Source organism: Musa acuminata, chromosome BXJ1-6 (genome assembly GCF_036884655.1).
Source record: "Musa acuminata AAA Group cultivar baxijiao chromosome BXJ1-6, Cavendish_Baxijiao_AAA, whole genome shotgun sequence".
Lineage (NCBI taxonomy): Eukaryota > Viridiplantae > Streptophyta > Magnoliopsida > Zingiberales > Musaceae > Musa > Musa acuminata.
Genome location: NC_088332.1, coordinates 11234266 through 11247883, shown reverse-complemented (window position 1 = coordinate 11247883; position 13618 = coordinate 11234266). Strand labels below are relative to the sequence as shown.

Below are 13618 nucleotides of genomic sequence, written 5' to 3'. Positions count from 1 at the left end.
ATAGTATAGGCTTCAAGATCATGTACCAAAGTAATTTGACTCGGAAATAATTCAGAATCAATATGCGGGAAAATCATTCGTGCTCATCGATCTTATAAAGTTGAATTGTCAAGCATCTCTACAAAGACACAAAAAAAAAGAACAAAAAAAGAAAGAAAAGAATTGGTCTCTTACCAACAATAACAATGATGACCTTTGCCGTATGAGCAATTCCCTGGAAGTGATGATCATAAATATATCAAAAAAGAATTGGTCCCGCAAGGGGCTCCTGCTTGCTCTGCAAGTACATCAGATTCCAAAAGAGAATTGAAATTAAACCACGAGACTATCAAATTGGCATCTAAGTTTCCACCACCAACCAAGCCCGATGGATGATGGGTTTAACTGAGAGAGGTCAAAATGAGAACTAGCAGCAGGAGTGGATCGGAGGCTCATGATGTTATGTGGAACCAACCCATCATATTCATGTTACTAACAGGGGCGGGCGTATTACACCTACATTTTACATTAATAGATAGATAGTCACAACAACAGGTAGGGTAGGGAATTAAGATGGGCAACTGCCGCCAAGTGAAGTAGTACACTACACTCTTACACCGGAGTCTAGCAATTTTTTTTTTTTTTGCTAGAAGAGCTCGAATTCCACGTCCTCTCCGTTCGCCCTGAAATCAAGACATTTACCTTCTTTTTTCTTACGCAACATCAGGGGCGTCCCAATCTCATGGCTTCTTGGTGTCTCGGGTGGTGCTGCACATCGGATCAGGGCCCAATTTAACCCATCAAAGAACGTGTGCTGCTTGATCTCGGCGGCACCTTTGACCGATCCCAATCTATTTTCCGGCTCCTTTACCAGAAGCCCTCTGATCAAATCCTTTGCATGAAAGCTAACGGATGGGTTCTCAGGGAACTTCAAGCTCTGAGAAACCACGTTGGCCAATGTTTCCTCGTTTCCAGGTCCTCTGAAGGGTGTTCTACCAAAAAGTAATTCGTACAATAAGATCCCAAAGGTCCACCAATCCACGGCACTTCCATGTCCATCTCCTCTAATGATCTCTGGTGCTAGGTATTCATGGGTCCCAACAAAGGAGTTGGAACGTGCATCAGTCGGCTCCACCACAAGTTGCGGAAGTGGTCTTACCTGCCCACCTACTTCCTTCTGTGTTTTCTCTTGTGTGGAGGATAGCAAACGGGGTGTGAAGCAAGAAACTTGAACCCAAGATGGTCGAAGACAAAGAGGGTCAATGCAGCTATTTTCAGCACAGGGTCCTGAGAGCTTCTTTGCAGACTCCTGTGTGCCTAATGAGGAGGATCTGACAAGGGTCGGGCTTACTGAGCATCGGAGAGACAAGTCAAAATCGGAGAGCATGATATGACCATCTTCACGAACCAGAATGTTTTCTGGTTTTAGATCACGATAGATCACACCCAACATGTGTAGGTACTCCAAAGCAAGTAGGATTTCCGCGACATAAAACCTGCAGAAAGCATTGATAAGAACCAAGTTTGTAGCTTAAAGAGGCAACATCCACCAAAGTCAAGAACAGCAATGACAGCAGTCTCAATCCAAAATGGACACTAAAAACTCCACTAAAACAAAAGCCAACTGACCATTCCATCTGAAATCTACATCCATCTGATGAAGCATAACCTATCCTACTGTTTTATACACACAAACTCATGATTGTCGATAACCAATTGTACAATGGTGATAAATTAGTACCTCGAAAAATAAATCAATATGCTTTGAACTAATCTGTAGCTGGAAATTTGCTTCTGACAAATCAAACACTGATTCGTTATGGACTGATCTTCCTTACCCAACTAATCTCTATTTTAGGATGTCTCTGTTTTGCTCATTTCATGAAAGAAAATAAATTTAGAATATTTGATCAATCTTTAATTGGATTTGATGATACAAAAATTCACATTTATGACTCATCAAATGCTTAAAATATCCTATTTCCAGTAGCTACTCCAAAACGATAGTAATTCAACATGACTATGAGTCAAGCTCTATGCAATGGATATCAACAGCAAAAAATTGCTTTTCTGACAAACATGGAATATCAAAGCAATATGTAAAAATGAATAATCTGATTTGTATACCTAGCAGCAGGCTCGGTGAAACTCCTACAAGGTTGTCTCTGTCGAAGGACATGCAGGTCACCTCCGGGGCAAAACTCCATAACTAAACACGAGAGGTTCTCTGTCGTAAAATGAGCATAGAGGGTAGGAAGGAATGGGTGATCCAGCATTTGCAATATCTCTCTTTCGGTTTGTGCTCTCAGCATCTTCTTCCTGCTAACCAGGAATTCAACATCCATGATCTTCAATGCAAATAAGCATTCGAAACCAGCCAGCTCAGCAAGATAAACAGTTCCAATATCTCCACAACCAAGTCGTTTGAGGAGCCTAAAATTCTTTAGACCTAAACTTCCTTGTTGGATCAGGATTTGATGGATGGCCACCCATCTTAGATCCTTTGACATGTGAGGTCTACAACCTTTTGAACTAGCACCGCTCTGATGGCTCTCCTCGCTGATGCTAGTGCTGCTACTATAATCCCCAATGCTGCTTTTCGAGCTGTGAGAGCACTCCCCTTTTTCTCTTGATCTAGAGAATTCACTTGATTTTACACCGATAGCTCTACCACTGCCATGGATATTTGGGCTGGAAAGAGTTTTGTTTGCACCAGTATCAATGCGCTCCTTACCAATCACAGCAGCAGGATTCAAAGTGCAGGTTGCAGGAGTGGCAGGTGCCTTAGGACGACGAGTTTTGGTTGTAGGAATAGTACATGCAGGAGTGGTAGGTTCCTTAGGACGACATGATTTGGTTGTAGCCGTAATACATGCAGCAGAGGAAGGTTCCTTAAGACGACATAATTTGGTCGTGGGCGTAATACATGCAGGAGTGACAGGTTCCTTAGGACAACATGGTTTGGTCGTAGGCATTGTAACACCACCTATATTCACCTCACTATGCTTGGTGGAAACATCGGGTGCTGAAGCGGGCTCAGGCTTTCCTTTCTTTCTAATGGCCTTGTTCCTGTGTACTGGCTTGGTTAAATGCTGACTTACCATACCCTTGCTTGATGCAGCAACTGCCTGTGAACTTGATATGGATGCTTTTGAAACTGATTTTCCCTTCTTTTCGGTCTCTACTGCAGCTGATTGACTTTCAAAGGAGTCCTCTGACGTTGGATTAATTACATCTTGGATTCTGATCTTAGTTACCTTACGTGTATTGAGAACTGAAGATATAGGAGATGAAACAGCATTATTATCACTTGATTCAGAATTTTGCACTTGACCAGGTACGGTTGCCTTTTTTGATGGAACTGCTGTGACCTTTTCAGGCATGATGGATATTTCGACCAAATTTCTCTGTCCTCCATTTATAGGAAGACAAGAGTCACTCGATTGAACCACCACAGATGCATAAAGCTTCTTGATCGTTCCAGCTTCGGAAGTCCCAGATAAGCTAATTGGCTTTGATAGCCTCTTCATGGCAGCCATCTCCGATGCCTGGGAAATGCATAATCTTCTCAAAGCCTGTTTTAAGGTGACGGATTCTGATATTCCTATTCCTGATGGTCGAGATGCTCCAACCTTGATGGGCTTCTTCAAAGCATTCTTCTGCAACAAGTCAACACCTGGCTTTCTCATAGGACCAAGCGCCCCAGATGAGGTCCGGAGATCAATTGTTCTCAAAAGTTTACCAAGATCATCTTCAACATCATGACACTTCCCGTCTTGTACATTTGTTTTGAGCTTAATCCGTAGCATCTTAGAACCACCATAGTAATTATCCAAGTTCGGCTCTTCAACTGATTCAACAATCTCAGAAGTACCACCTGATGAACCCATTTCTAGGTGATTCATGGCTCAATCAGACCTGAGAACTCTACCTTGACGTCAAGATCAGAGACATATCAAAATGGAATGCAGCAGTGATATGAGCCACCAAGCTCGCCTTTATACATTCCATTCTTGTACTCAAATCACCAGAGACCATGAACCTGCAAACGAATGAAAAGGGAGTATCTATCTTTAAACTACGACTTCAGAGAGCAAATCAAAATTTATCTGTAGTATGAAGCGACCCAACGCGAGTTTTGTGTTTTACCCCTTGATTGCATTATTAAGCATCCAAAGGGAAATAACCAATAAGCCAAAAGCACAGAAAGAACTCCGGCAAAATACTAACTAGGCCACCGGAAAACATCATCGTTTTCAGACATCTCGGGGTAAAACTTCCAGTGTCCTTTTTCTTGGCGCAAATTATACGCGCGAGACACATGCTGAGTAACCGATCACACTAACCAGATCAAGAACCCATAAAAACCGTCAAGAACTGCACAAGTCCCCGTCAAGAAATCGACAAAGATTAGACGTCTAAACGAATGTCATCGTCACTCCCATCGGCAAGAAGCCGCTGCATCCAGTCTCACCGCAGGACAGGCAAAATAGGAAAAGACACCGAACGCACCAAAAAAAGATTCACAAAGAAGTAGTAGTGCTGCTGATTACGCACTCGCATTGTCATCGAATCGAGTAGGAAAAGGAGGAAAACGAAGACATCTTCTCGGAAGAAATCGATCTGCGAAAACTAGCAAGAAGCTCCAAGAACTCGACTAAACGGGACGAAGAGGACGCCGTACCGCGAATTGATCCACCGCCAATGCCGGTACACATCCGGATCGACGAACCGAGTCGACGATCTCACTCAAGAACCACCGTCCGGAGCTAGAACCCCGATCGGAGATGGCGGATCGACCGGTAGTTTCCGAGGGTTAGGGTTTTGAGAGCGCAACAGAGAGAGAGACACACACACACACACATTCACACACATCACGAGGAGGAAGTGGAAAAAGAGAACAAAAGAACAGAAAACAACAACACAGTAAAAACACAAAAGAAACAAAAAAATAATATATTAATTATAAAAGAAAAAGAAAAAGGATCAAAAAAGCCGTTTGATTTTACCCTTCTTAATAAAAAAATTGTTTTTTTTTTATTTAAGTTATAAAGTCCACGAGAAAATTAAACGCCTCCACAGAGTAAAATAAACGAAGGAAAACAAATAGTGAGGATCAGGAAATCGAGATCAGACGGCTCAGCAGAAAAGACGCCGCCCTTGGTTACGATGGACCCCGCGGTGGGTCCGCGTTCGCTTCGGTGCCAGCCCGGGGCGTCGCTGACGACAAAACAAGGCCTGTTGTCACCGCATATTACACCCTCTGCCACCCCCTCCATCCAAGTCTTCTTTAATTAGCTTATTACGGGATCTGATGAGCCTGTAGAGCTTCACCTGCTGCCATTAATTTCTCCATGCTATCTCAAGTTCTTTAAGTGTTTGGATCATTGGATCCATCCCTGCTTTCTGTTTCTGTATGCATGCCACTGGATTTGGCTGCAATTGAACTGCAACATACATGCAAGCCACCTTGGAATGCTTGAAAGTGGGGGCTGAATCATTTGAGCACACTGTACATTACTCAGGTGGGAGAAGACTGGCGACAGGATTAAAATATATTCAAGTCAACACATGTATCATTAACTAAAGCCTAATGATTCCAAAAGCACATGGTGGAGGACGATCTCACCATTTCTTGGATGTTCTCCCTCGTGCTGTTTCTCGGTCTACTCGACTGTTCTCGATAGCCAACGTACCTTTCAGAGGCCTTTCGTCGAGCACATACAGCTCGCGATAGTATCAAATGGTTGCTTTCGGATGGGCAGTAATTCGTCCCAGAAAATGAGCTGCCGCTGCTTTGGTGTGGTAAGACACCGAGTCTTCGAAATCCCTTCGCTTCGCTTGCGGATGACGTCCCACGACCATTGTGGGCGAGGCCGTCCCAGATCGCCAGGACTTGCGGGTAAAACACAAAAGGGTTGCGGTTGGGGCATTACCCTCCTCATGGTCATTGTAGCAAGCAGGTGGTGGGTGGATCTGCTAAGCACCTCTACATGAGATGTACAGATCAGAGCTTAAAACATCCGATGATCCTGTTAATTGCAAAAGCGATGCAAGGACTGGATTGGGCTCCCTTGTGCCATCTATTACGGTACATGCACTAAAACAAAGGAAAACTCCGAGACTCTAGCTGTAGTGAAGCATTGTCCGGCTATCTGATAAGCTAAAATGCGGAATGCATACGAGGGAGCGGCTTGGATGTTGATGGAGATATCATCCTGGGTGAGAGATTTACGAACTCCAGTGCTTGTATTCTGACTTCCAATGGATAATCCGCGACGCATCCGATCCTTGGGCCAGCTCCACTGCACCATTTGGAAGAAAGCTGATCCCCCAACTGATAAGAACTAGCTTTCCGCTTCGAATTGATCCTCTCCAGTATTGCTTTCTTTGGCACGTCGGCTTTGGGACTCTGAAGGCCACCAGAGAGGGACCTTTTGTATTCAGCTTGACCTCTAGCAGCTTGGGTTGGCACTGATGGTTCCCCGGTTGTATTCTTCGATACTTCAGGCAAAGCCAGCCGTGGAGGAGTCTTGGAAACTTTCATGGCATCAATCACCTTTTCCAGCTGAGACTTTTTTGGACCATCGTAGTAATCTTCGTTTGACGATGATAATATCTGAGGATTAGAACAGGTGACGAAAAAGAAACGGTTAGCAAGAATTTTCTGATAATAAACTGTCGACAAGAATCCATGTCATTCCACTAGTCATAGCTGTAATGCTACATCAAACAGGCCAATGCAACTGCAGAATACCTGAGTGTTATCCAGATTAATCCCATTTTCTCTGAGGAAGTCTAAGAAGAAGTTGAAGTTCTCCTCGGTTGGCCGGTAATGCCCACTGTATGCCCAAACACACTGCAAAACGGTCAACCTTGGTTAAATGTTGCCAGGTAGCAATTGCTCTATCGTATAGGATGATCAGGGAAATCATTGGAACCATGTATAATCAATCATAGTTAGGTAGTGAAATCAAATAAAAATAATGTTTGTTAGGATATATTTGATTAGATAATCTGCCACATCCATCAACATAAGTTTTTATCCATGGAAGCACAAAAGCAAACAGGAAGTAAAAGTTCTGGAAAAATGGCAACACATCCAAAAAGGGATGAGATAATTGTATGACAGCTATAGTCAAAGAGATCAATACAGCGGTTTATCGTACTAGTCAAAAGCATACATCTATGACAACACATCCAAAAAATGTTGGTACATAAACCAAAATTTGAGAATGGATCAGTAATACAATGTGAAAAATCTCAATTGGTGAAAAGTATTACCAAGTCAAGAAAGAAATGTCAATCACATGACAACCGAATGAAATAAGATGCTTAGGATAAGGAAGGTATCAAGATTTGAATAAGTATGAAAGATTTTTGAATGACAAAGTTAAATTAAGCATTTGACTTAGGTGCACCGTATAGATCTCAATTTTCTCGGGATGATTGTGTTAGTGGTCGGGTTGAAACAAGCACCACAAACAAGATACAGAAGGGGAAAAAAAAATAATTACGAGAAGTTCAGAGCACCAAAAGCTGAAAGATGTTAGATAAATTACAGAAGAAAAAAACTAGCCTAAGATTAACCAGTCTTAAAAGTGAACTGGTTCGGATGCTATTATGTAGTATGAATTCAAAAACACCTCTTTCTGTGGCGTAGTTCTATCAATTTTTTCTTTTCCGGCTGTTTATTTTTTGACATTTCACAAGCTTTAGTTAATCCTTAGGATTACATGCAAATTCATTCATGCTAGATTTATATAATTAACCAAAAATCAATCGTATCACACATTTTAGTGTATTTGTACTGGAAATTAGGTATCAAAGTGCAAGGAAACATGAAAATGGAGAATATTTACTCCTCCTGTGAAGGACATTCTTGTAAAATTAAACTTCATTTTATGGTACCTTAAGTATCCCATTTTCTGCAGTTAATCTTCCAGCTGCTCTGGTGGCTCCTCCGGCAAGAAAGCTGGAATGGTGAAAGATTCCTTTCTTTTTCTGCATAAGTTTAAATAGCAAGTTATCAACTTGAAAGGAGGCAATTGAAAGGAAACACAACCCTTTTCATCAATATAAATCTAACAATCAATGCAGGGAAACCCTGGGAGTTCAATAATTTACCTGACCAGCATATAGTCTCCCGGATGTGCTTATGACAAAAATCCATTTTGTTTCTTTAGTCCCTGAAGTGGTATCAAGAAGCATTCCAGAAAGTTTGTGGATAATTTTACCATCTATTGGAACATACTCATAGTGCTCTCGTTCTTGCTGAAAATAAGGAAAAAAATTAATTTGCAGTGTGGAGCTGTCATTCCAGATAGATAGAAAAATAGCTGAAACTATATTTAGCGTTCCTCCATCAACGATTGAAATTAGGTTGTTGTGTTTTCCACAATGACCAATAACAAGTAGCACCTGACAACCTTTTTAGGAAAGTGACACAATTTAACATAACAGAATTATTTACAAGGTTTGAAGCAAGATTCGCAATACCGTATCGTACTGGTGTTTTGATCTGGGCTCGGTACCGGTACAGTACGGTGTACCGAACAGTACACCCAGGTGTATCGAGCGGTATACTCAGGTGCACCGAGCACTGTAGACTGATACAGTGCATTGTTACAGTGTACTGGTGCACTGTACTAGTACTATAACAGTGCACTGTACTGGTACAGTGCTACAGTGCACTGCTACAGTACTACACTGGTAATGCCTCTTCTTTAACTTCCTCAGAAGATTGTGGAATGGAGAAGCATCATCACCATATGTTAACTATATAAGAAGTTCAGCTTTCATCAACTTGTTCACTCATCTACCAAAAGGAGGCAATACTAGTGTTTTTGGGTTACGTATATATTAAATAATATGATTTTTCTTCTTAAAATATAGTCATCTTGCAGAAATCTGCTTACTGAAGTAATTATGCAGAGATCAGCTTTCTGTTGCCTTCAGCAGAAAATACATTCTATTTTAACCCAATTATGTTCAGGAATTGAAAGAGATGCCTAAAAGCAATGAAACCTTACAGGGCCAAGATACTTGACACATTGCTTCCGAAGTAAGGACCTTGGACAATCTATAATATCCAAATCTCTGCCATCACCAATATCCAACCTGCATAAATGTCAAAAAGGGTTTTTATTAATTGAATCAATGGAATAATCAGCATTTTCACTAGATAAGATAGGTTATTACTAGAATGCCTCTCTCCACGAGAGATTACTTAAACTGGCTTTTATGCATAGTCGAAGGAAAATAAGACTGTGATGTCATGTTAAATTATATTTTTCTCCCAAGCATATGCCAACACAAATACAAAAAGAAGATCAACATGAGACAACAATTCATGGGCTTCATGTTGTTGTCTCACCTGTCTCATAGACACTGTGGATTACATCAAGCAGTGCATACCCAACACTGAACATGGTTCCTTCGGGACCTATCTCGTACCATCAAGTAAACAGAACTCGAAAGGTATAGAATCTTAAGCCATTACCACTTTGACTGAATTTTAAAATTCACCTTGAAAGAAAAAAAAAATCAAAGAAGAAAAAAACATGAAACAAAAACCATGAATCTGTGCCATGTAGCAGAATGATGATGGTTTAAGTTCTTACCAGTAGAAGAAAGGTTGGCCAGCTTCACTTTTACACCATTCTTCATAGTAGAAATGCAGGTTATGGCCATACCGATGTCTTGGATCAATCTAAAATGCAAATTTTAAAAGGTGCATAAATAACTAAAAAGGCATATTGTCATATCCAAAATACAAGAACAACTTTTGAGTTTCTAGACCAATTCAAGCAGGAAAAGAAAATTTCACAATCAGTCAAAATATTGATCAATTACAGAGCAAGTGAAACAAAAGGTTAGATCTAACTCTAAATTAGGAAAGATTAGCATATTCCAGCTAAGTTATTGAAGGAATTTGCCATGAGTCCAACAGTAATGTCTCTTCGCACGTTTCACTCATGTAACCTCAAACAATAGAGTTGGAACACAACGACAAAGCAAAGGCAACCAGTCCTTTATGTTGGGCACAGGCCCATTAGTTCAGCTCATAATGGACTTTAATAACCCATAACCTATATCAATATTAAAACCTTAACTCTTTTAACCTATAATTGTTGCAGTTAGGGCTGAAAAAGAAGAGGGCGGCGGTGGCTGTGGACGTGGTTGAGAAAAAAGAGAGAAACTACAATAGTGACAGTTAACGGCAGAAAAACAGGAGAAAGAAAAGATAAGAAGACGAGAATAATGCAGAAATCATTCTCAATCATCCAAGCAATATTCTCACCTCAAGTTAGATCAAATTTGTAGTAAATTATTGTCATGATCACGTGAGAAGTTTTTTGGATATCGTGCACGATGACGTAATCATTGTATCTCTGTTATTCTCTTGTGATTATTGTTTAAGTTTTGGATAAGAGACTCTGAGATTTATACGTTCATTATTTTTATAGTAGATCTGTTTCTCTGGTTTATCCCATGGTTTTTACCTTTCGTTTTGAAAGAATTTTTTTCATGTAAATCTTGATATTCTATATTATTGTAATTTCCGTTTAATTTAGTTATGTTACCGCATGCTATAGTATTTGTTCATATACAATCCATCACTTTACTGACCATCTCCACGACTACAACAGTAAATGTAAGTCTACAGCAAATAAATCATTGACCGAAAGAAAGAGCAGAAGGATGTCTTATGTACGTACGGCTTCAATCCAGTGCAGAAAAGCCAGCTTCAGGGCTTTCTCGTCCTTGGACAGGCCTTGACCGACCTGCAAGCATCAAACATATACTAACTCTTCGTCGCCTAGGTTTTCTCTGTGCCATGAAGAAAGGGAAAGGGTAAGTAAGGAGAGGAACCAAGTAACCGGCCTTGGAAGCGTTCAAGCAAACGCGATTCCACCGCGAGATCGCCGACTCGTGCTTCATGTGATCGAAGAACGACACCGTGCTGTGACTGAGTCGAGCGAAGTCTATCGCTTGCCACCTTCGCGAAATTTCCGATATTAGCATATAAAAGATCCAACGAGACCAGGAAGGAAGGGGAACCAGATGTCCCGAAACCCACCAGAGCTCTTCGGCGACGACGGCGGAGTCCGCCAACCTGCGGCGGGTGCGGTAGCTCCTGTACACCTTCTGAAGCTTCGTCGCCGCCATCGACTCGGGCGGGTCCGGAGATGGCGCGCTTCCATCGCCGGAAGCCGCGACGCCGGGATCCCGTGGGAAGAGCGAGCGATCGCCGCCGGTCTCCAGCCCGACACCCTCGCGAGGTCCGGGGAACGCCGATCGGGGCTCACCCGGAGAGGGAGGCGCCTCGGCTGCGAGCGGGAATGCGGGCGGCGGAGCGTGGTCGAAGCTGCTGCGGATCAGCGCAACTGCCTCCACCTTCATCGGTCGATCGATCGATCGATCCAGCAAGAGGATAAACACAACGCAGGGGAGGAGGAGGCGGAGATGAAGAGAGCGAGACTGTGCGCTGGGAGCGGGTGGGGAGACTTGAAGGGCTTGTACTGCCTGTGATGATCGAGCTCTTCTCTGTCGATATATAAAAAGCCGAGGAGAGGGAGAGTGGCGCAGTGAAGTAAAAATAGCAAACGCCGTCAGTATTGAGAACAACGGCGAATTAGGATACGAATAAAGCGGAGGTAGGCTTTTGGTCGGCCCGAAGGAGGAACCAACGGGGGGACGCGTCGCGGCCGAGTGGCCCGCCGCGTTAGCTCGGATCGACCCGCCTCTCCGGTGTTCCGTGGAAGAATCGCCCCACCCCGTACACGCTTGAAGTAAGTTGTCGGTTGATGTCACGTTGAATTGTTATCGACTGTAGTTGCTTTATCTATTAATTTAATTAATATATTATGTCATTATTAATATACAGTGAGAGAGACGTTGATAGGTTGAATAATTTATTTTTTATAAAATAAAAAATATTATACATAAATAAATAAAAAGGATGTTAATTAAAATACAAAATAATTTTATAGATAATTTATCAAAAAAATCTCACTAGTAAGAGGTTTTTATTAGATTGCATTCCATAATTTATTTTTATTAAGAATATTCTTTTTTGAATAAAATATTAATAATACATTTGAATAGTGAAGATGGAGAAGGGTGGTAAAGAAGGTGACAAAGTGAAGATGGAGGAGAATAGGATAATTTTAGAAAAATAAAAAATAATCTAAGATTTAAATTTAAAGATAATTAGAGTTTAGTTGAATCGATTTGATTTGATTTGATTCAAAAAAATCGATTCAATCCTTAAAAATCTAATCTAATCTAATCAAAGAACAATCATCATCTTTTTATGTTTATATTGAGGATGTTTTAGTCAAGTAAAAAAAAAACATTGATAAAAATTATTTAGGGGACATTATATCGTGAAAACACTATTAGTTTTTTAAATAAATTATCTATTTTTTTAGACATATATATATATATATATATATATATATATATATATATATATAGTAATTTGATCACATACTGACAGAAACAATTTGTTTGGTCATTTAAAATGCAATAAAAACACACGTCGATGTCATGAAACATTTTAATACTCGATTGACATCAACCGATCGAGGATAATTACATGACTCGGTCTGTAGTTGCCACGACCGAGGGCGCGACACAGTACGAGAACAACGAGGTTACGGGCAGATGGATGTATTTGGCTTTCGGTCAGAACAAAGGTCCCGAGAATCACGATCGCACAATTATTGACGCGCAGTGACGCATCCTTTGGTGGCCGCGTTCACGGGGTGTTGGACCGCATCCAATCATTCGACTCTGCAACCTATTCTCGTTTCTCTCGTGTCTCGAATGGGCTTCAAAGTCTTGGCCAGGTGGAGCTGTTCGCTGGTAACGTGGACAAAGACGAGAATGACCGACGTACGAACAACGAAATAAGAACCGAGGAGCGGGGATAAAGGAGCGGGGGCGGCGGACAGGGATTCGTCCCGTTCGTGGATTGGGTCGGTGCATGGCAGACGACTAGAGTCGTCGTTGCCAAGTCACCGGTCAAAGTCACCGGTCGAAGTCTAACATTCGAGCTTGTCATAAATTTGATTCTATATGAGAGATTCGGAAAATAATCCTATAAGAATTATGCATGAGATATGCATTTAACAAAAACTTTTGATGCTTAAATTAGTAAGGATTAAAAAAAATAAAATATATATTTTTTTAATCCGTAAAGGGATGTAATTATCATTTTCATAGCAAAATAATTCATGAGAGATTTATGAAGAATCACTAAAGTCATTTGATCATGAGGATATGTACCAAATCGTCAAACATTATGATTATATAATGAGTCATGTGGAGGTCTATTATGTGACATGATGTTAGGTTGATGACCGACGTACGAACAACGAATGTAATTTCAATGTTATCGTTGATGTTTGATATTTCAATATTCATGGGATACTAATGTAATTTTTTTAAATTAAAAAAAATTATCAACTTGATTTAGTGAGAAATTGATATGATTTATATTTTCTATAAAATAAAATATTGTTTTATTTATTTATAAAAAATTAAATTTATATTTATTTTTATGATTATATTTTTTAATTATATTTCTGGGTCATACAAAGTTTTTTTAAAGATTACATACATTCATTTA

General features: G+C 40.8%; 2 protein-coding genes across 2 annotated transcripts; both read right to left on the bottom strand.

The window, feature by feature from the left end:
• Window positions 1-466: 466 nt before the first annotated feature.
• On the bottom strand, window positions 467-5839 carry LOC135676239 (serine/threonine-protein kinase D6PKL2-like). Its single transcript, XM_065187184.1, has 4 exons — window positions 5609-5839; window positions 4664-5515; window positions 2107-4021; window positions 467-1475 (listed from the first exon to the last, which is right to left on the bottom strand). Exons 3-4 carry the CDS (start codon window positions 3882-3884, stop codon window positions 626-628), a joined length of 2628 nt encoding a protein of 875 aa, XP_065043256.1. The 5' UTR covers window positions 3885-4021; window positions 4664-5515; window positions 5609-5839; the 3' UTR covers window positions 467-625.
• A 150-nt stretch (window positions 5840-5989) lies between these two features.
• On the bottom strand, window positions 5990-11714 carry LOC103987716 (IQ domain-containing protein IQM3). Its single transcript, XM_009406098.3, has 9 exons — window positions 11063-11714; window positions 10867-10981; window positions 10701-10766; window positions 9603-9691; window positions 9012-9099; window positions 8107-8253; window positions 7891-7983; window positions 6737-6838; window positions 5990-6598 (listed from the first exon to the last, which is right to left on the bottom strand). Exons 1-9 carry the CDS (start codon window positions 11383-11385, stop codon window positions 6143-6145), a joined length of 1479 nt encoding a protein of 492 aa, XP_009404373.2. The 5' UTR covers window positions 11386-11714; the 3' UTR covers window positions 5990-6142.
• Window positions 11715-13618: the final 1904 nt, after the last annotated feature.

Bases quoted from the DNA above. Each gene is read 5' to 3' on its own strand.
- LOC103987716 (XM_009406098.3), bottom strand. From the start codon at position 11,385: ATGAAGGTGGAGGCAGTTGCGCTGATCCGCAGCAGCTTCGACCACGCT. The intron at 9,692-10,700 runs GTACGTACATAA...TTTGCATTTTAG, and splicing joins TTCTGCACTGGATTGAAGCC to ATTGATCCAAGACATCGGTA. The intron at 8,254-9,011 runs GTAAGGTTTCAT...CCTTATTTTCAG, and splicing joins GTGTCAAGTATCTTGGCCCT to CAAGAACGAGAGCACTATGA.
- LOC135676239 (XM_065187184.1), bottom strand. From the start codon at position 3,884: ATGAATCACCTAGAAATGGGTTCATCAGGTGGTACTTCTGAGATTGTT. The intron at 1,476-2,106 runs GTATACAAATCA...TGCTTTCTGCAG, and splicing joins TTCACCGAGCCTGCTGCTAG to GTTTTATGTCGCGGAAATCC.